This window comes from Cricetulus griseus, chromosome 4 (genome assembly GCF_003668045.3).
Source record: "Cricetulus griseus strain 17A/GY chromosome 4, alternate assembly CriGri-PICRH-1.0, whole genome shotgun sequence".
NCBI classification, from domain to species: domain Eukaryota; kingdom Metazoa; phylum Chordata; class Mammalia; order Rodentia; family Cricetidae; genus Cricetulus; species Cricetulus griseus.
Genome location: NC_048597.1, coordinates 204087965 through 204110821, shown reverse-complemented (window position 1 = coordinate 204110821; position 22857 = coordinate 204087965). Strand labels below are relative to the sequence as shown.

General features: G+C 36.8%; 1 protein-coding gene across 6 annotated transcripts in view; it reads left to right on the top strand.

Moving 5' to 3' along the window:
• The window catches only part of U2surp (U2 snRNP associated SURP domain containing), a 53873-nt gene extending 31364 nt beyond the window's left edge, over positions 1-22509 (top strand). For all 6 annotated transcript variants that reach the window (XM_027410938.2, XM_027410936.2, XM_027410934.2 and 3 more), the window contains 12 exons: positions 189-351; positions 704-783; positions 2842-2929; positions 5440-5562; positions 8591-8747; positions 9676-9771; positions 10470-10536; positions 12679-12838; positions 15965-16075; positions 18252-18370; positions 19820-19996; positions 21126-22509. In XM_027410938.2, coding sequence (XP_027266739.1) covers positions 189-351; positions 704-783; positions 2842-2929; positions 5440-5562; positions 8591-8747; positions 9676-9771; positions 10470-10536; positions 12679-12838; positions 15965-16075; positions 18252-18370; positions 19820-19996; positions 21126-21264 — 1480 coding nt within the window. In that variant the 3' untranslated portion in view covers positions 21265-22509. The remainder of the gene's footprint in view (positions 1-188; positions 352-703; positions 784-2841; positions 2930-5439; positions 5563-8590; positions 8748-9675; positions 9772-10469; positions 10537-12678; positions 12839-15964; positions 16076-18251; positions 18371-19819; positions 19997-21125) is intronic.
• Positions 22510-22857: the final 348 nt, after the last annotated feature.

Below are 22857 nucleotides of genomic sequence, written 5' to 3'. Positions count from 1 at the left end.
ATTTGAAGAGAACCTATCAAAACTCAGTCTTTAAAAACCATTTTATCTGAGTGGGTTTTTAAACAAACTAGTTTTTGTGAGGTGAACATGGTAACTGATGTAGTTGAGACCCCCCCCCCCCAAGAAGTTAGTCTGGGACATTTGGAATGTTATGTTCAAATATTTATAAGTGAAAAACTTATATTCAGACAGCGGGATAAATTAGAAGAAATCTTGCGAGGATTAACTCCAAGGAAAAATGATATTGGAGATGCCATGGTATTCTGTCTTAATAATGCTGAAGCTGCTGAAGAAATAGTGGATTGCATTACTGAGTCGTTGTCCATCTTAAAAACACCTCTTCCCAAGAAGGTATTGAAGTGGTTTCTCTTTCTGAACATTAGTTAAGGGTGGGGGAATAATTGACTTTTGTTGTTGTTGTTGTTGTAATTAGCTTCTTTACATGAAGAGCTTGACTGATGAAATATTTTCTAGATAGTCTTTTGTCTGAGAAACTGGTTGAAATGCAAAGAAATTAACAGATTGTATTACTGCAAAAGTCGTGATTGTAATGATTATGGATCTCATACAAGTAATAATTTGTGTTTACTATTAAATTATAGTTAAACTTAGCTTCTGCCATTACTTCAAGGAATGATTGTACAGGTTTTTCCTAGATATGCTATTGGCTAATGTTTTCATTTTGTCTCATTTTGTATTGCAGATTGCCAGATTATATTTGGTTTCTGATGTTTTGTACAACTCTTCAGCCAAAGTTGCCAATGCCTCATATTACAGGAAATTGTAAGTATAGGATAGGAGTTAATACTCTGAGATGAAGAGATAATTCTGTTAGGATTCTTCCTTAATAAGAAATAATTTTAGGGGTCAGTGAGATGCTCGCTCAGTGGGTCCCAGAGATTAAACTCAAGTTGTCCCTTTTGACAACAGTGTTTTCATCCAATGAGCCATGTAGCTCATCCTTGTTTGGTTTTTATTGAAAGGGGGTGGTCTCAGTCTATAAGGGGGGGCTTCTGTCTATCTCAGATTGTCTAGAATTTACTGTGTAGCCCAGACTGACCTTAAACTTGTGGTAGTCCTCTTGCTATAACCTTCCAGGTGCTGAGATTATAGTATGGACTACCATATATTATATTTTATTTCTTTTCGTTTTTTCTTTTTTTGATTTTTCAAAACAGGGTTTCTCTGTGTAGCTTTGGAGTCTCTCCTGAAACTCACTTTGTACACCAGCCTGGCTTTGAACTCAGAGATCTGCCTACTTCTGCCTCTTGAGTTCTGGGATTTAAAGGCGTGCACTACCACCACCCAGCTATATTTTATTTCTTAAATATTGACAGAAAAAATAGGTGGTGTTTTAAAAAAAATTAAACCATATAATTTGCCTATTTAGGTACTGTATAATAAGTAGTATAATAAATAATGGCATATGTAAAAGAAGAAATCAAAGCTTTATTAACATCATTATTTTCTTTTGGTAATCATATTAGTTTATTTTTTTAAAAAATTATTTATTTTTATTTTTTCATATGAGTACTTAGCTTGCATGTATTATGTGCATCACATGTGTGCCTGGTGCCCATGTCCATGTAGGCCAGAAGGCGTCAGATCCCTTGGAATCATAGTTGTGATCTGTCATGTCCTTACCGGGATCTGAATGAACTTCAGGGCTCTTAGCGCCTATCTTGCCAGCCCTGTTCATTGATTTTCCTTGTTCTTGTTTTCTAAAGCAGAAGGGAGTTGTAGTTGGCATTGTAATTCATATGTAAATCTTAAGTTCCACAGAGCTCCTATTTGTCTGTAATTATTAAATGGTCAGGCTCAGGGAAAGGAATTGACTCTAAAAGGAAATTCAGAATTGTGGCCTGGACTGGGGTTTATAACTCAGTTGGTTGAGTGCTTGCCTGGCATAAAGAAGCCCCGGGTTGATCTCCAGCACCACGTAAAAGCAGGTGTGTTTGTGCACTCTGTGATCCTGACAGTCCAGAGGTAGAGGCAGGAGGATCAGCAGCTCAGGGTCATCCTAACTAATCTATATAGTGAGGAAGACACTGGGGACTGATTTGCATTTTAGAATCTTAGCTCTTTGAAGTCTCTGACATTTCCCTCTTTCTTATTAACCCCATCCTTTGTTCCCCAATACTTATTGATAAAAGTATATTTTATAATCTATCCAGATTGACACCACTTTCCTGGCTGCTGGCCGAAGTTGCCATTGTCTCACCTAAATTACAGCAGTAGTGTCCTAACTGGTTTCTCCTCGATACCCCCGGTCTGTTCTCCATACAGTGTCCAAGTGCTCCTTTGAAAACACAAGTTTTCAAACCTATGGATGAGTGGAGTTCAGTTTGTAGAGTGCTTGTATAGCATGCCCAGAGCTCTTGGGTTTGAGCCCAGCATTGTGTACAGTCAGGTGTGGTGGTGGCACTTGGAAGGTGGAGGTGGGAGGATGAGCAGTTCAAGGTAATCCTTGGCTATGTAGCAAGTCCTAGGCTAGCCTGTGCTACATATGTGTGCATATGTGTCTGTGTGAGTGTACTTGTGCAGGAGAGAAGGGGAACGAGATCAGGAGGATAGCCCTACTTTTAATTATGCTAGTATTTTTTTTCCCCTTCTATATGTTACGTACCTTTTAAATTTGCTATTATATAACACAAAAAAAGGAGGACCAGATGGCTAAGTTCATCCTAAAAAAAAATTTCTTGCTAAAGGACACTGGTATTTTAAGTTTCTTAATTTGCTTTATCTATAAGACCAGAAGAGATTTTCATTGGCTAGCAGGCTGAAGAGAATATGAGTTTTTAAACAAATTCTATTTTAAAGAATGTATTGTTTGAATTTCAGTTTTGAAACAAAGCTATGTCAGATATTTTCAGACCTCAATGCTACTTACCGTACAATTCAAGGCCATTTACAATCTGAAAATTTTAAGGTATGTATATTTTATTGTTTTTGCCCTGATGTGTCAAATAGAGGAGGAGGGCATTAGAGGGCTATAAAAGAATGTAAGACAAATACAATATTTAAGACTTGGGTCTTTTAGAAATTACTCTTAAAATTCTTTAAAATACTATGTATGTTGTCAGGTAGTTTTTAATTTTATGTTAGCTTAAATATTTTTTATTTTCAAAATTTTCTTTAATGATTTATTAGTTTTAATTGTGTGTATGTGTCTCTGTGTGGATATAGTCCCATGTGTGCAGCTGCCTATCCAGGCCAGAGGTGTAGGGTCCCCCTGGAGTCATAGTTACAGGGAATTGTGAACCAACTGATGTAGGTGCTGGGAGCTGAATTCAGGGCCTCAAGTCTTACTTAAATATTTTTAATACTGTTTTGTTCTGTTTTCCTACTTCTCAGAGAACATGTTTGTAAGATCATTTGTTTTATCATACTAATTTGTCTGGATTAGGAAGGTGCATTGTGGTTATTCCTGGTTATTTAGAAAGTACCTTCAGGGCATTGATAGCGCCAATATATCAGGCGGTTGTGATGTGAGAGACCTGACCTTCTGAGATACGGGGCCTGGAGGTGCCATGGTTGAGCTGGGGTGAGGGTCTGGAACCGAACATGGACGACAACAGCTAGCCACATCTTTCAGTCTCAGGGTGGCCTGAAGCTTTGGTCTGTATTCCTTCCCCCAGAAAATGGGAGGGTTGAGTAGATTTAATGGCTGCCTACCATAGAATGCCACCAGAGAAAGGCCTCATTGTACCCTAGTAGGAAGTGTGTCATTCTGGAAGCTGAGTGTCATTTGAGACACAGTTCTTCACGGCTGTGTCCAGGTTCAGAACTTGATAGAAATAGGGGACGTCACTGGTTCCTCAGTTTGCGCATGGGAGCTTGAAGGTGAACAATACTGGGAGCACAAAGGTGGTTTAAGAATGACCTTGATCATGAATTGAAAATCTGTTCTTCAGAAGTTGTGTGGACGATTTAAAATTTCCCAGAGTGTGAGGAGTACTGAACACTGTTCTTGTTTAAATCATGAGTACATATTTAAGACAGGCTGGGAATAATTTTGATGAGCTGCTTTGAAGTGGAAAACAAACCTATTTTTTTATGATAACCTCTTAAAAGAAAAAAATAATAAGCTTAACCTGTAGACCAATGTTAAGAAAAAGCCAATCAGGACTCAGAGGTTAAGAGCACTTACCGCTCTGCCAGAGATCATGAGTTCATTTCCCAACATCCATGTCAGGCAGCTCACGACTGCCTGTAACTCCAGCCCCAGGGAATCCAGTGTCGTCTTCTGACTTTCCACACACATACACATAAATAAAAATAGAAAAGAGAATTCTTAAAAAAAACAAAAAGAAAAGTCAGCCAATTCTCCCCCCCTACCCCGTAGTAATTGAATAAATGAATATGCTATTGAGGAAAGAAGACTTTGTTGGGAAATTTCTTTAGCTTGGGAAGCTGTCCCATGTCCTCATTATATAGGTATTTGTCTTAGTTAGGGTTTTATTGCTGTCAAGAAACACTGTGACCGGCTGGGCGGTGGTGGTGCACGCCTTAAATCCCAGCACACGGGTGGCAGATCTTAGTGTTTTCGAGAACAGCCTGGTCTACAAGATCTAGTTCGAGGACAACCTCGAAAGCCACAGAGAAACCCTGTCTTGAAAAACCAACGCGCCCCCCCCCCCAAAAAAAAAAAAAGAAAAAGAAAGAAAAAAAGAAAGAAAGAAAGAAACACCATGACCACAGTCTCTCAGACAGGAAAACAGTTCATTGGGGCTGGCTCATAGTTTCAGAGGTTTAGTCCGTTGTCATCATGGTTGGAAGTATGTTGGCATACAGGCAGACATGGTATTAGAGAAGGAGCTGAGAGTTCTATGTCTTGATCTACAGGAAGCTGAAGGAGACTGTGTGCCATACTGGACATAGTTTGAGCATAGAAGACCTCAAAGTCTGCCCCCACAATGACACACTTCCTCCAACAAGGCCATACCGCCTAATAGTGCCTTTCCCTATGTGCCAAGCTTTCAAACACAGGAGTCTTATGGGAGCCATTCCTATTCATAACACCATAATATTCAAACAAATCCATAAAAAATTTTAGTCTTGAATTTTGATTATAAGTTATGCTTTATAGAAAAGTATAAGAAATGTACAAAGGAAAATTTTAGCCAAGACTTCATTGGGTCATAATGGATTCAGGTAAAGCTTGATGGCTTTGGTCTTTAGTGGTCAGAAGGTACTATGAGATGGTTTTTCAGGATGTGGCTCACACACACTACAGGAGAGTTGACCTTAACTAAAAAACAAGTGGTCGCTCCCCCCCCCCCCCACTCAGTAAGTATTTTTTCTTGGAAGATAACATTGCTTTAAAAATTTTTTGGAAAAAAATAGCAACTTAAAGGAAAATTTGGTTGTCCTCATGAACTGAAGTTTGAGACATGCTGCCTCAACTAGTCACTCACTGTGTGTTTTCTATTCATTCAGCAACGGGTAATGACCTGCTTCAGAGCCTGGGAAGATTGGGCAATCTATCCAGAACCATTTTTGATCAAACTTCAAAATATTTTCTTAGGACTTGTAAATATCATTGAAGAAAAGGAAACAGAGGTAGGTATTCTATACTTAAACATTGTTCTGGGGACAATGGAAGAATTTGTGATTTATTAATAGAAAACATAATATACAGAAGGCCCTCAGCTAACAAGGGGTTCTTCATAAGCTTACTGTAAATAAACTTCATTAAGTTGAAGATACATTGAGGGCCTAGTCTACCTTGAATATAACTTAAATTAGAACTTAAATTAGCCTATAGCTAGGCAAAAATGATCTAACAGGAAACCCAGTTTTAAAGAAAGTATTGAGTACTCATTTAACTTACTGAAGACACATCCAAAAAGTGATGGCAATGAAACACTGTAGATAGATATTATTTGTCAATGTGATCAGATGGATGACTGGTGCCCATAGCTAAGTGCCACTGCCCAACATCATGTAAACATCATACTGTATATCACTACCCTAAGAAAAGATCAAAATTTGAAGTACAGTTACTACTGAATGTGTGTTGTGTTGCATCATTGCTAATTTTTAAAAAGTGTAAGTCAGATCATCAAGAGTTGGGAATTGTCTATGTATAAAAACTTCCATTTTGTTAAAGTTAGCTCAGAGAGTAAACATAAACTTGGAAGATGGAGCATGATGGTACCAAAATGGCTTTGTAAATTTTTCATCTTCATTTCTTGTAGTAATTATGATTCTCTTTGTTGGTGAATTGAGGTCATTCATGTTTAAGGTTATTACTGGGAAAGGTTTCTTAATTGTTATAATCCTAATAGTTGTTGCCCCCCCCCCCCCCCCCCCCCGTTTGTTATTGAGTTTCTCCCCTCTTAGGATCAGGGTTTGCTGGTTTATCAGGTTGAATATGATAGATTCTTTCCTGTCTTTTCTTTGTTTATCCAGTTCTCTCGAAAAATTTTCATTCCTGGCTCTCGTGATTAAGACTGTCTTCCTTTTCTTGTATAGTATTTAATGTCTTTTGCAATGCTGGCTTGGTGCTTATGAACTGCCTTAGTTATGCATGTCTTGAAATGTTCTTAATTCTGAGTATTTAAAAGACAAGTTTGCTGGGTATTGCACTCTTGGTTGCATCATTGCCTGCTCTCCTGCTTTGGGAGTGCTGAGAGATACATTAACTCTGATACTTCTGCCTCTGTAGGTGAGTTGACATTTTGCCTTATAGCTGCTTTGCTTTGTATTTTAATGTCTTGACCATGTATACCACAGAGAGGTTTATCTGGTCATGTCTGTTGGGTTTCTAAGTAACTTTTGTGTTAAAAAGAAAAAAATCTCTGGATTTGTGAATTTTTCCATTCCTAAATTTCATTGAATCAGTTAATTCCCTGTGTTTTTAGTGCTTAACTAAACTTCTCCTATATCCCAGGGATGATTAGGTTTGGCTATTGGCATGTCCTAGAGTTCTTGGATGTCTGTGGTCTTGGTTGCTTATTCATTTGTTTTCCTTATTGATATTTGAGTGTAGTATTTCATCCACTCTGTCCTCCATACCAGATGTTCTTAGTTCTACTGAGGAGTCTACTGTTTTGTTTTATGTATATGGGTATTTTGCCTGCATGTGTGTATGTGTACCACATGGATGCATGGTGCCATAGAGATCAGACAAAAGGATCAGATCCCCTGGTACTGAGGTTCCTGATGGTTGTGAGCCACCATGTGGGTGCTGAGAATTGAATCCAGGTTTTCTTGCAAGAGCAAGTGTTCTTCACCTTTGAGCATTGAGTCATCTCCAAAGTCTCCTCTCTTCCCCCAGACCTAAAAAACAAAACAACCCCTCCACCCCTTTTAACTTTTTTTTTTTGTTTGTTTCTTGAGACATGGTTTCTTCCTAGCTGTGTAGATCAGACTGGCCTTGAACTCACAGATCCGCCTGCCTCTGCCTCCCAAGTGCTGAGATTGCAGACGTGCAGGCATGTACTTGGCACAGCTCATGAGGAGAGCCCAGACCATTTTCGACATTAGTCAGTTTCTCTTATTCACCTTACTTTTTTCAGGGATTGAACTCAGGTTGTTAAGCCTATGTGTGTGCAAGTGTCTCACTTGCCATACCATCTTGTAGCTCACTACTGTAAATTTTGTTTCATGGAGGTTTTCATTTCTAACATTTCTAATTTTTTCAGTCCATATTGTTAACCTTGTTAATTTTTCTGTCTGTTGCTGACTCTCCTTTAGTTTCTGATTTGTATCATTTGTTATTTTTATATGAAAACTTTGCAAAGTTTCTTCTGATTTAACTTATATTAGTATCTGAGTGTCTTAGTCGAGGACTTAGGATCTTTGGGAGGTCCTTCACTTTCATCTTTTCCATGTAGCCTGTGCTTCTGTAGGTTTGGCTGTGCTTACAGGTTTTGTAGTAGGGAGTCTTATCGAGCAGCCTTCTTTTGAGGGCTCAGTCTCCAGTTTAGGTGAGGTTAAAGGAATTGTTTTTGGAAGCCAGGAACTATACTTTGAGCTGCACACATATTTGATTGTTTCTTTCTAGGATGTTTTCACTTTCTTCATGGATTTTCCTGACTCTACTTCACCAATTGGTGAGGAGACAGATACTTTTTTTTTTTTTTTTTTTTTTTAACCATCTTCTTAAAAATCTTGTTTCAGTTTCTTCAGTGTACAGTGTTCCTCCTGCTACTGGCTTTGTACATATTATTCTTTCTGGACCTTGTGTCTTATCTGATCTCAGCCTAACTTTAACTTCAGGGGACCTTCCTACTTCTTTAAGTGAAATTTAATTATTAAATAGTATAATAAGATGGTGTACCCTGTTAATCTATTGTTCTGATATATTTCTTTTTTAAACAACAAAACCTTTACTAAGCTCTTTGACATGAAAACCAAACCTGATTTTGTTCATCCTTTTGTCACATGCTACCAGGCACCAATAATAAGCACTTAGTACCTATTAGGTAAATAATGTATAGTTAATTACTACCTTAGCAGGGTTTACATTGTGTCTGGAAATAAGGATCTCCAGCCACATTGATTTGTCCTGGATTTTAAGTTATCTAATAGTGAGAGAGTTAAGCAAGTCAGGAAAACATTACAGTAGTGCATGTTTCTGTAGGATGTGCCGGATGATCTTGATGGTGCTCCCATTGAGGAAGAGCTTGATGGCGCACCGCTGGAAGATGTGGATGGAATTCCCATTGATGCTACTCCCATTGATGATCTTGACGGAGTCCCTATAAAAAGTCTTGATGATGATCTTGATGGAGTGCCTTGTAAGTTCATATTTCAAACATTAGGACTAACAGGTTTAACTGACAAAATGCTTTAATTTTTGCACATGATGTTCTGTTCTGGAGAAATGTTTTAATTTTTGGGTATGTCAAGTCACCTTTTCTGACCTTTTAAAACTCAGGTATTTAGCAATATGTTTGACTATGGCAAGGAAAGGGCTTTATTGTTGTTGTCTTTCTTTTTTTGGAACTGTCACTCTCCTGTAATAATAGTTTTTTCTTTTCTGTCTCAGTTGTCTGAAAGCCATAGGCAACATCTTGTGTTTGTTTCATAGTCATAACGTCACATGCCCAATGTATTCTGTTCTCCTGTTTGTTTTCCTGCCTAAAATTACATTAAAGTGTTGAATAAAGTATGAACTTTGTAGTTTAGAAAATAATTTAGCATTTATTTATCTATTTTTATCCCTCTCACCTCCATATGCTTACAGTATTAACTGAATTTTCTAGGCAGTTGTTCTTTGTCCATTTTCTGCCTTGCTGTTCATGCTTAAAATTACCCATTGCCAACTTTGGTCTACAAATATTAAATGAAAAGTTCAAAAGAATTCACAAATTTTAGGTATCAGAGTACATTCTAGCAGTTATTCTTTTTCATGATTGTATTTACAACTCTTTTACTGTGCCTAATTTGTAAGTACCTGTGGATAAGAGACATGGTAAGCATATAATTGAGAGCTGTTCAGAGCCAAGCCTAGAGGTCTTGGAATGTGGCTGCTATGGATAAAAAGAGGGATTACTTTGCATTGCTTAAAATAGGGTTTGAAGCAAAACTGAGTTAATTATAATTCTTGTTCTTGATACTGTCAATGTTTTTCTACATGTGGACTTACTTTTATTAGCTTTTTGATAAGCCTATTAGTTTGAGTCATCCCCTGATATACTTAATAGCTCATCATTTCTTCAATAGTGGATGCAACTGAAGATTCAAAGAAGAATGAACCCATCTTCAAAGTTGCCCCGTCAAAATGGGAGGCTGTAGATGAATCTGAATTGGAAGCACAAGGTGAGTAAATTACAAACATTGAGCTTTTAAACAGTTGTGTACTGGGGTAGAGGTGTCATTCAGTGGTATAGTACTTGCCTAGCATGTGTAAGGCACTGGGTTGAATCCCTAGGACTTGGTGAGGGAAAGAAAATTGAGTTCTTATAATAATTATTGGTACCTTTGTATTTGCATGTGTATGTTTTCTTTGTGTTTAAAACCTCAGACACAGTGCTTCCATGTTTTAGGTCTATCATAAGCATTCATTGGTTGTCAGTGCTCCTGTAGTAACTGTTTTAGAGCCTTCAGTTTGGAAGCTTTGAGAGTACAATCAGAGAAATCATGAAAAACCTTTCAGGTCAAAGTGTTTGAATAGAAAGTGTAGATGGAAAGCACCATCCATTTGGAAATCCCACAGTGTTTATTAGATCTAGTTTACATTTGCCTTTCTCTTTACACTTACTTGGACCCATATCTGTTAATATTTGTTGGTCTGATAAATAAATAAATCTTTCCATTCACCATAGAAATAAATGTGACAGTGTTTTTAATCATTCCTGAATCTCCATGGTTATAGTGTAGGTATGAAAAAAAAAGATGTATAGAACATGAAGGTGATACAAGCTTAAGATAAAAGCTTCTGTAATACAAACGTTAGCTATGAAGTTGGGCTTCTACTGTGCTGTAGCAAAAATGCTAATTTACCTTTCCCTCTGCAGCTGTAACAACTTCTAAGTGGGAGCTATTTGACCAGCACGAAGAATCAGAAGAAGAAGAAAACCAAAAGTAAGAATCTAAGTTTCACACATATCCAGTTCCCCACACATAAACACTCCCTTGTTTACTGACAGGTGTGGTTGAAATAATAGTGAAGAGGATAACTTCACCTTCAGATCCTTGTGGGAGAATCATCTTTAGTCTCCATCATTTTTTTCCAGTGAATAAAGAGCTTTGGTCTCAGGTTTTTGCAGCAGTCTTCACCTTGCTGGGTTTTCTGCCCAGGGCTATGCATTTCTGCCTTGTAGCTAATATTTCATCAGTTGTATTTGTTCCAAATCTTTGTCATCAAATATTGTTTTAGATCCAAAAAAAGGTGATTTTTAAAATGTTGAGTGGGAAGATTATACTCTTTTCCTTTTGGATAGTCCATCACTAAGTACTGTTTTGTTATTTTAAATGTAAACATGTCAGAAGAACTAGAAAGGAATGGGGGACGGGGGCTTTGTGAGTGTAAAGTAATTATGATGTTGGTAGTTTTCTCATTTGTAGTCATCATAGAATTATTTTTGCCTTTGACATTATGGTGGTAAGAACCTAAAGTTTGTATTGATAAGTTTCATGAAGCTTCATACTTTTTAAAGTCATTGCTGTGAATATTGAGTTTTACAGATAATTCTGGGAAGAGTTTTTGTTTTGTAAAAACTAGTCTTTTGTTCTTAGATGGAAGAAGAAAAATGGGGAAGCACTTTTGTTGTCCCAGCATAGAATGTCATTTGTATGCAGTTGTGTGTATTTGTATGCAACTGATGGGTTGCAAGGAAGTATACTCAGTCAGTAGTTTGTAGACAGTTTGATGGCATGAGGGAACTGACAGTGAGGTTAGTGTGACTGGAACAAGTTGGTAATGATGAGATACCAATGACAATAGCTCTCTGGAACTGCAGAGTACTAGAGTTGAACAATTTAGGTTAGTTTTCCTTGTAACTGTTTTCATTGACTTTGTGTTCAGGACTATCATTAGCAACATCTCAAAACGTTAGCATAAATATATGCTGTGCTAATCAAATAATTTTTAAATTTACAGTGAAGGGTAGAAAGTTCATCAAAGAACTCCAGATACATTGTTAGGTTCATTTTCTGAAAGCATTGGGTTTGGGGGGCATAAAATTGATTTTTGTGTGACTGTATTGTATGAGTGTGTTAGTATTGATGTTGACTTGCACATAGCTTTCCAGTTCTTCAGAATTTCTTACAGTTCACTGCTGCTCTCTAGTGGCTGGATCAGAAATGCCTTTTTGCTGAGGGCTGCTTTATATACTAAACTGTTGCATTTTCACTGAGATGGAATTTAAAATTAGTACTTGTAACAGGTGGAAAGAAATGCTAAAAATGGTCTATAGCAGGAAGCTATGGCTTAGAGGTTAATTGCACTTTTTGCTTCTGAAGAGGATCAAGATTTGATTCCTAGTACCTGCATTGAGATTCACGCCTATCCTTAACTCAGTTTCAGGGTTTTCAAAACCCTCTCCTGATGTCCATGGGCAACAGGCATGCACACAATACACATACATGCATTCAGGCAAAGTGCTCATACACATAAAATAAAACAAATCTAAAGTAAAAAAAGTGCAGGCTTCATAAACATATAAAACAAGAACCAAATAAAGAGCTAGCTTTCAGGATCAGCTGAAACGTAACAGTTGAAGTTTTCTAATACTCAAACTTTATATGGAGCTTTACTCAGTATAATGTGCTAATCACATAAGCTCCTATGTGTTGGATTGATAGTTTTATGGTAAGTGTGACAAATCAATTATTTCCCGATGATAGCTTCTGCAGAAGGAGGGGTAAATATTTGGCTTTTAAACACAAACCTTCACTGAACTGAGGAATATGTAACACTCATTGGTTATTCCTTTTATTTGCTTTCACAACAGTGTTGCAGAATGAAAAGCACACTGGTAATAGTAATACAGAATTTATTAAAAGCATGGTTATATTATTATATTGAAACTCAACTTTTTCTGCAGAAGGAAACATTTTAAGAACTGTCTAAAATATTATTTGACCAAATATTTGTTCAGAAACTTATAGATATTCCAAAGTATCATTTAAATTCCAAGACAATGAGAAACAAATACCCAAACTGTAAAATACAATATTTTGTTTTCCCTATTGTGACATGCAGTGTATTCTCTGTTTCCAAAGTCAAGAAGAAGAAAGTGAAGATGAAGAAGACACTCAGAGTTCCAAATCAGAAGAACACCATTTGTATTCTAACCCAGTCAGAGAAGAAATGACTGAATCTAAGTTCTCTAAGTACTCTGAAATGAGTGAAGAAAAACGAGCTAAGCTTCGTGAAATTGAGGTTTGTATTGCATTAAAATACTACTTCAGTGGCCTTTAACATTCAAAACCAAATTAACTTCCCCTTGGCACCACATTGTCTCTGCTTGAAAACCTCCATAGGAATTAACATAGCCTATTAGTTCAAGTATCCCCTTTTCTCAACGCTAGCCTTGTTTTTCTTTCTATATTTGTTTCCTGCCCTGCTTATCTCTGTGATTTTACTTAGGATGTGTGTTTGTGTATTTTGTCCTCTGTTCGAATGCATGGCATACAGGAGAGCCTTTGAGGAAATGGATTCCAAGGAATAGGTAAAACCATTCAGTTTTGAATGCATACCATATATAACTAGGAAAAAGTAAAATATTTTCTGGTACATTCAATTTAGGTTTATATTTTATTAATTATAGTAGTTTATTTGAAAGGTTTCATGGTAAGTTGTAGAGTATGCATTGCCCGAGTCTTAACATTAATAAGAAAGAAAACAATAGGTGGGCAAGCCCAAACTATATCAGGCAAACTTTGCCCTCCCCTCTTAGTCCTTTCTTTTTTACAATGCTGTTTTGTATCCCAGGCTGCTTGGACTTGTAGAGAAGTATTTGAGAACTTTAAAATAAATGGTATATATTAGCTATATATGAGTTCCATGACATTTTCATGCATTGACCCAATGTATTTTGATCATATCTAACTCCCATTACCCTCTTTTGTCCCCTCTACTCCCCACACTCCCATTGAGCCTCTTCCTGTTTCCAATCAATCTTAATACTTTTCGTGACTGGTAATTGGGTGTGTGTGAGCGCGCGCGTGCAAGTGCGCCCTTGCATGTGTGCATCTCCCAGTGAATTTTTGTTAGGTTTGCTTTGGGATTTTGAGTGGTAAGAGCTTATTTACAGGGAAGTCTTCACATGACAACCTGTAACTGTTACAGATCCTCAGGGAGGGACAAAACCTCATGAGGAGAGAAGCATTATTGAGTGCTCAAGGTGATAAACTTTCCCAACAAAACAGCCAGTTCGTCTAGAACTTGAAAAGAATGTATGAGAGTCTTCAATCCATAGCACCCATTTAATAGTAACGTTGAGTGCCTGCTCTGTGCCAACATCTTTCTTGTTGTGATACCTACTGTATTGGTGCTCTCCTTTCCACCTCTCTACATAATCCCTGGTAGGCATATTCTTTCTCACTACCTCTTTCCCCACTATCACCAAACCAATGAAAGAAAGCATTTTATTTTAGCCCTGTGCAGATTTATCACAATTCCAGTCTATAAGTAGGGATAAGAAGCTTTAAGTTAGTAATTTAATTCATTTCCCCTATAGTACACACTTTTTGTTCTCTAACAGTTTTAGAGGAATGGGTATTGTATAGCAGTGAACACACTCACTGTTGGACTTTTCTCATCCTATGAAACCTTTTGTAACTCACTAAACCGTCTGCCTACCTGAGAAGCCGAGAAGCCCTTCCTACTTTGACAAAGCTACTAAGAGTAGAAATAAACTATGCATGATGACCCCTGCTTGCAGTCTTAGATACTTGGGAGCCTGGGGAAGGAAGAGTATAAGTTTGAGACTTACATGAGCTACTTAGAGAGTTCAAGAACAGTCTGGGCAGATTGTCTCAAACTAAAAAGAGAGTGGGGGAGGGAGGTAGGTGTGTGTGTGTGTGTGTGTGTGTGTGTGTGTGTGTGTGTGTGTGTGTGTGTAGAGGGGGTGGTGGGAGAAGAGAACTCAGGTGTGTTGTGTGGAAGTCAGGACAAGTTCCAGGGGGCCAGTTCTCTTATACCTTGCTGAAGCAGGGTCTTATTACTTCTGCCATTCTGTATACTCCAGGATAGATTATCTGCAGAATTCCCAGTGATTCCCATATCTGCCTCATGGAGTGCTAGGAGTGCTAGCATTACAGATCTAGGTCAGCAGGTCACCACAGTCATTATTTTACACATGGGTTCTGAGGGTTGAACTCAGGTTGTCAGGCTGAATGACATTTTATTTTCTGAGCCATCATTCCAACCCTAGTTTAAAATATATTGTCAATTCTCTTAAAAGAATTTTAAAATTACATTTATTATTTTGTGTATGGTCACATGTACATATCACAGCAGTCAAATGGAAGTCAAAACAGTTGTGGATTCTCCGTCCACCATGTGGTCCTTGGGATCAAACAGTTCATCAAAGGCAGAAGGTCAAAAGTTTGAGGCCAGCCTATGATACATTGTAAGACATTGTCTCCAGGACTAGGGGATGGTCAAAATATTTAAATTTCCAGAATAAAATGTGAGGTTAGTCTCACCTTTTCTTACATTTTCTTTTTCTGTTACTGATTTTACACGGTTGGGTTTTTTGGGGGGGCGGGGATTGTAGGGATGGGTACTGGCTTTCAGATTTTTGACCGTTGCAAGTGTGTGTGAATCTGTGATTTTTGCATGTACTTAGCCAGAAATCTTAGGATGAGTATGTAAGTGGTCTACTAGCATGCTACAGAGAATATTTATCATATAAATAGCTTAGTGAATTCTAAGGGATACATTTTAAGAATTGGAACAAGGAATTCTTTCTGATCTTTTTAAAGTCAGTATTTGTCTTAAAGGATGTACAGTCTGAATATGGTTTAATGTTTTGATGGTCAGTGGTTATGCTGCTGTAAATAGAGTGGATGCAGCTATGTATTTTGTTCTAAGGCGCTGTAACTAGAACACTTTTTTATTTATTATTTATTGTTTATATATCATATAATATAATATATATAATATTATTTATATATATATTATTATTTATTGTTTTTTAAAATAGGTTAAAACCTATTTTCGGTTTATATCCTGATAAATCTTGCTCCAAGTATGCTTGCTTGTACTCACTTTTTTCTTCTGATTTGGTGAATTAGATGTCAAATTCACTGTTACTGTTAGGTGAACACACATGTTGTTAAGGATGTAAAATGGTCTTATGGCTTTAGTCCTCTCCTGGCTGAGAACATAAGTGTTGGTGTTTGATGGCCTGAATTTTGTGTGGTGGGTTTGTCTGACAGACTTTCTATTGTGGCTAGATTTTGACTAAGTCCTAACCTAGTCACTGCTTTGCTGGAGGAGAAAAGCAATGCTTGAGAAATTGTGATAGAAAATTCTTATTTAAAATGTCTTATTTCACAGCTCAAAGTTATGAAGTTTCAAGATGAATTGGAATCTGGAAAGAGACCTAAAAAACCAGGCCAAAGCTTCCAGGAACAAGTCGAACACTACAGAGATAAACTGCTGCAGCGAGTAAGGAATATGTTTATTCAGTAATGGCATTTCCACAGTTAGCTATCTGTAGACTGTTAGGGTAATAGCATCCTAAAAGGAAGCACATTGCAAACAGTAGTCTTTAATGTATAAATATTAGATGGCAATTGGAAATGTTTTATTCTGGGTACTGCCCATGCACTAGACAATCCTGCTAAGAATATACTTTCAGAACTGGAAAACCCTATGGGAAGCCATTACAGTAATCCTAGGAAGTAACATGAATGAAGATGAAGATGGAGATGAGGTTTGAGAAGTACTGCTCTTGGGATGGTAGTAAAAGGTGGAATACTTACTGCATCAAGGAGTGGTGGGCTTAGGTACAATGTAAGAATGTGCAGAGCACCAGCACTAGGACCCTTATGGTGATTGTGGAAATACCCAGGACTTCCATTGGAATTGCTATTTTATCTGGTACCTTGGCCATCATTGCAGTGATAGTAACAATATCAAACAAGAAAAAGGTATGCCCAGGAGCCTACAGGTACAGAATGGGTGGCAGGAAACTGCCTAGTAAAGTGACTGTATAGCTAGCTGGGCTAGCCTATGGAATCCTATACCATTCTCTGTTGTGTACCATTGGAGTTTTCTCTAATAGATCATAGTTAGGGTTGATGTTATTGTTGCTCTGTGGTGTTAAATCAGAATGTTTAAAATAGATTAATTGTAATTATAGTTTCTATAAAATGTATAGTCAGTCAAGAAATAATTTTTTTCATTCAGGAAAGTGTATACTGCACATCGTTAAGAGAAGTTGGTCTCCTTTGTATCTCTTTAGATTTGTATTCTGTGATGTATTTGGGAAAAAGATAAATTACATTATTTAAAATGGTACTAGTTGTCTGTACCCTTTTGAGTGTTTTTGGTGATGATATCAGGTTAGTAGTGTTTATGGAAGTTTACATGTTGAAATGCTCTGTGCATCTCAGTGGCAACAAACTAAAAACTAGGTCAGTTACTATTTTAGCCCCCTATATTCCATGAGTGTTAATTGGAGACAAGATTCTGTTTCTGCCAGGCCCATGCTGAAGGTCAAGCTATGCCTCTTCACCTAAGTGTTGTCTATGTGGTTTTTTTTTTTTTTTTTTTTGCTGCATAAATACAGTTGAGTAGTTGTTAAAAGGACTGTATATAACCCGCAAGTGTGTTTGGTCTGGCTCTGTAAAAAGTTTGCCTGTGTCTAGTTATAAGATTTTCTTACTTTTTAAAAATGAGAAGCAGCAGTTAGATAACGTTTTTGATGCATGCCAATCATAAATATCTTTAGCCACTACTTTATTCTACCATCAATAGAAATTAATTTTTTTTAAAGTTTTATTATATATAGAGAGTTCTGCATGCATGCCTGGAGGAGGGCATCAGATCTCATTATGGATGGTTATGAGCCACCATATGGTTGCTGGGAATTGAGATCAGAACCTCTGGAAGAGCAGCCAGTGCTCTTAAGCACTGAACTATCTCTCCAGCCCCCTAGAAATTAGACTTTTATTGAAAAATATTCGTTAGGACAACTAGGGATAAATAAGCAGTTATTTTTCTGGTTTATATAAATATGTTACTATATAATCAGTTTGTAAGTTAGGATTACATTTCCTTTTATAATTACTTTGGTGAGAACTCCATTTAGTGAACCTGCTATATACAGGCAGAATTGCTTTTATAACTAGGTTCTTGCAATCTGATGAAGGTCAGTGTGTTGCTTGCTAGCTTTTCCTGATTCATTTCTTCCTTCCTTCCCTCCCCTCCCCTCCTCATTTTGATGTGGTAGAGATGAAGGGATAGGAGCTCTTAGACTGAATTCCTGATTTTCTCTGGTAAACCATGGTCATTTCTGAGTCTGGTTTTCTTGTCTAGATTGAGAGTGATAATAATGTAAAAGATCACAGGATGATATGGTATATGGAAAATTGTAACTGTCTTGTTTGGGCTGTGATTAGCAGCCCTCAGTAAATACTTTGCTGCTGCACAAGAAGGGTGATGATGATTTTGTATATAAAAAATGGCTTATTGCCTGAAAGGGTATTTTTGAAAATGATATCTTACCTTAATTACTATTTTAAAAATTTCTAAATGAGAAAATATGATTAGATACATAAGATAGTCTAGATGACATTTTTAAGAAACAACTCAATATTTTTTTTAAAAAATAAAACAGGAAAAGGAGAAAGAATTAGAAAGAGAACGTGAAAGAGACAAAAAAGATAAAGAAAAATTGGAATCTCGATCCAAAGACAAGAAGGAGAAAGATGAATGTACTCCAACAAGAAAAGAAAGGTATGGCGTGTCATAGTTAATCTGCTTTGTTTCAAGATTTGAAGTGCTGTTTGGTTTTAAACTATTTCTGTCATCAGTAGCAACAAACCAGAAGTGGATTTCACGATAAACATGTTTGGCTTCTGCCTCTAGGAAGCAGAGTTAGCTGATAGGCTCGGTTAGTTGCCACTTGGCCTAACTAATTAGGACATCATGTCTTTACTTGGGTTCATATGGTATTCTTAGCCTTAATTCACTGCAGGAATTCAATTACCCTATCGAGTATCAACCCTATGTCTTAAATAACAACTTGCTATATCTGCCTGTCGACTCTACTCTAAGCATCCTTTTTCCGTCTTGAAGGAGATTGTGTGTACAAGCTACAGTGACTTGCTAATCATGTTAAGTCCTTTGTTCCAACTTTTTAAGTTTCATATTTTTAATGTTTTAGTTAGTGTGTGAATGTTATTTTGTGTGAGGGTATGTATGTACCTGCCATTGTGCTCTTGTGGAGGTCAGAAGGCAACTGTGAGAGTTGGTTCTATCTTTCTGCTATGTAGATTCCAAAGGATAAAGTCAGGTTAAGTGTTCTTACTTGCTGAGCCACCTCACTGGACTGTGTTTCTTACTTTTATAGTTTTTAAATGTCTAATGTAGTGAAGCAGTTACTTCAGTGAACAGAATCGAAGTTTTCCACATTATAAACACCAAGTGGTTGCAAATGAGAAACCTGGCTTAATCACTCTGTATATTTATAAATAGCAAAATTATACAGATTGGTTAACAAAGAAATGGCACTTTTTTGTCTTTTATTATTTTGATATAATTTCAGTTTTATAGAAGTTGTAAATAATCCCCATGTACTTTTCATCCAATTGCTCCACCTCCTAAAGTGCTTCTACTTTTCTTTTTAGTTCTTCCCTTTCTACTTCACCTCCAACTTGTTAACTATAATTGGTCAGTATAGAGCCCAGTTTCCTGAGTCATGTAATTTCACTAAAAGTGCCACACTAAGAAGTTAGCAGAGGCAGGCGGATCTCTGTGAATTCGAGGCCAGCCTGGTCTCCTGAGCAAGTTCCAGGACAGCCTCCAAAGCTACAGAGAAACCCTGTCTGGAAAAACCAAAAGGAAAAAAAATAAAAAGAAGTTAGCATTGAAAAAATAAACCTCCATTGTAACCCAATTCAGAATGTCAGGTTTTCTTTGTCTTCCTAGTAATCTCTTAACAGCAAAAGAAAATTGAATTTCATTGAATTCACTTATTTTTTTGGGCATGCTGTCTTAAGATTTACTTGATGAAATAAGGGACATCGAATGTCATTGGGAAGTAGCATTAGTATGAATAGTGAGAGTTAAGTTAGTGTAAGCTAGGAGTGATTAGGAGCAAATTGAGTAGACATTAAAAATGAATACTTAAGTGTTTTTTTTTTTTTTTGTCACTTACAGAGTTTTATGTGGTTTGTTTTGTAGGAAAAGGCGACACAGTACTTCTCCCAGCCCATCTCGGAGTAGCAGTGGTAGGCGAGTGAAATCCCCATCACCAAAATCAGAACGGTCAGAACGGTCAGAAAGATCTCATAAAGAAAGCTCACGGTCCAGGTCATCTCACAAAGATTCTCCTAGAGATGCTAGCAAGAAAGCCAAAAGGTAAATGCAAGTCACCCTTTTGTTATCGTCACCAGTTAACTAAGAGTTCTACAAGCTTTGGAAATAATGTGGTTGGCTTTTTTTTTTTTTTAAAGATTTCAGAAAAACAGAGAAATGTACTTTTATTTTGGGTTATCTCTCATTCCCATTCCAGTTTTTGTCATGTTTCAAGTATAGAATAATTCCAGCAAGTTAAAGACTGGCCAAGGATTTTCACATGTCCACTGTTGGGAATGGGGTGCTCCTTTTTCATTCTAGTCTTTATTTCTGTATAATAAATAGCCTTAGATTTTGTCAAAGTTGATGAAAAGGAATAATCTACCCCACAGAAGTAAGTGTGTGGGTAAGGAAATAGAATACTATTTGGATCAGCTCTTCAGTATGCACTTTGATATTTTGTTTTATTTAAGCCTTTTAATTCCACAAAAGTGGAATTAAATAAATGTATTTGATGTCACAGAGGGAAATTTTCTTGAGCTGCACCTGAATTTATGTGCTAATACTTCGTGATTGTAACCATTTGCTGTGAAGTCTTTCTCCTGTTTAAGACCATACATACTCATATGTGTGTGGAGGTGTATATGTATGTGTATTTTTTTTGTTTGGGAAACTTTCATGAACAGAACTTAGCAAAATTACTGGCGCCAGATGGGGTGCAGATGACATTAATCCTGCTACCTGGGAGGCAGAGGCCAGCTAGGCCTACAAAAAACAAAAAATTGTGTTGTTTTAAATGATGACCTGGAGTAGGAGTTTTTTCCCCCTCAAAATTACAGAGTGTACAGCTTTTGTGCTTTTAAAATTGTGTGAATGTCTTAATTGTCACCTTGAACTTTATCTTGTGGATTACAATTTCAAATTTTGGGGGTATCAGTTACCTGGGGAACTTAATAAAAATGCACATTCTCTATAAAGCAATAGTAAAACTCAGAAATTTCTTTTTAAACAAATATCCTTCTGATCACACATAAATGGTAAGTACAAAATAAATCTGTGTGAGTAAATTTGAGTTTGCTGTTTTATTAGTGACTTACATGCCCACTTGAAGCTCATTTTAAGCCAGGTAAGAGTGTAAGCAGTTTTGGTAGCCAAATGCTTTGACATTGTTCTTGTTTGTTTATTTCTTCAGGTCGCCATCAGGTTCAAGGACGCCTAAAAGGTCTAGGCGGTCTCGGTCTAGGTCGCCTAAGAAATCAGGGAAGAAATCCAGATCCCAGTCCCGGTCTCCTCACAGGTCTCATAAAAAGTCAAAGAAAAACAAACACTGACATATATTTTTAAGATGCCGTCACTTATTGGAAATGCAAGTTTGTTTTGTGCCTGAATGGTCTGTTTGTTTTTTTTTGTTTTGTTTTGTTTTTTAATAAAAAACATACACACACACACACACACACACACACACACACACACATATACATACATACATACACACACACACACACAAAAAAAAAAACAAAATTCTAATGAAAGAGCATTCCTGGGTTTTTTGTTTGTTTGTTTGTTTGTGAATGCATGTGTAAACTCATGAGTAACTGCATCTGTAGACCTGTCATTGTTTTATATTGTATAAATTACTTTTGTTGTGGCTGTTTCTCAAGATGAAATTTTTATTGTGCTAATGAATTTCATCAGAAATGTGTACAATGGATCTGCTGGCAGTAGTAGTATTTTGTTTTAGGATATTGTGACTTAGACACATAATACAGATGTCTTCCCCTCTTTTGTAGCTTTGACAATTTGAATTAGATTTCAAATAAAATCTGAACAGAAAACAATAATGTTGTTTTTTTGCCCAATTGGTGACACCAAGTCCCTTAAAGACCTACTAAATGAATTTGGCACTGTTGCTGTTTCTTATACCTAGTGCACTTTACAAGCTCCAATGTTTACTGAGATGACTGACTACCAAAAGTAAGGGACACCCATAAAAGGTTTCCATACCCAGAGATCAGAAGGCGTAAGTGAGTGGGTATGAAGTGGTATTTGTTACTGTAATGCCCAGTTAAAAGTTCTTTTTCAAAGAAGCAACATGACTTCAAAGCACTCAATCCATCTTCTGAGCAATTACATATTTTTAGGGTAAATTTAATTTTTATCTTCTACCATGAAACAAGTTTATTTATAAAAGATTTTATAAAAACGATTTGCCATATAATTCTTTTGTATAATAGTTGCCTTTTTTATAATTGTCTGTAGGTTATCTTTAAAATATTGGTATCATGATATTTGTACAAATTTGTTTGAAACAGCTTTTCTGTTTTGAAGGATTTGGTTTGAAGTACAGCTTTAAATAAAAATTGAAAATTAAATGGTTTTCAGGAAATTTTAACACCCCATTGTTTGTAAATTCAAGGCACAAAAAGTTGACTTAAACCATTTGCAGAGTTGAATATTGTTATAAACAGGAAAGAACTTGCTGTAGTTTTAGGGAGAAATAGGAAAACTTGTGAATGTTGATCAAAATACCACAGTGAATATAATGTAATAAAGGGTTACATAGTCTCGGACTGACACTGTTGTTTGTCAATCTTGCTTTCAGTTTTTCACTTAGATACTTTATGTAGTTAGTTGTTTGTTTTCCTCTAATAATGGATTGTTTGGGTTTAATTTACTTTTTAAAATTCTTTCACCTTGTTCACTTAATCTTCCTAATCCCCAAATACGGCATCCTGACCTGTGATGTGGGGAGCAGTTACATCAGCTGTACAGCCAGGTGGCATGTTTTCCTCACCTAGCATATCTACAGCAGCTTTAGAAATGAGCTGTTCATACAGTTTGACATAGTGGCTCTTGGCATGAACATACTGTTCAGTCCTTGGTTTACCTACTTTATTAGGAAATGTTAATTCTGTAAAGTTGCT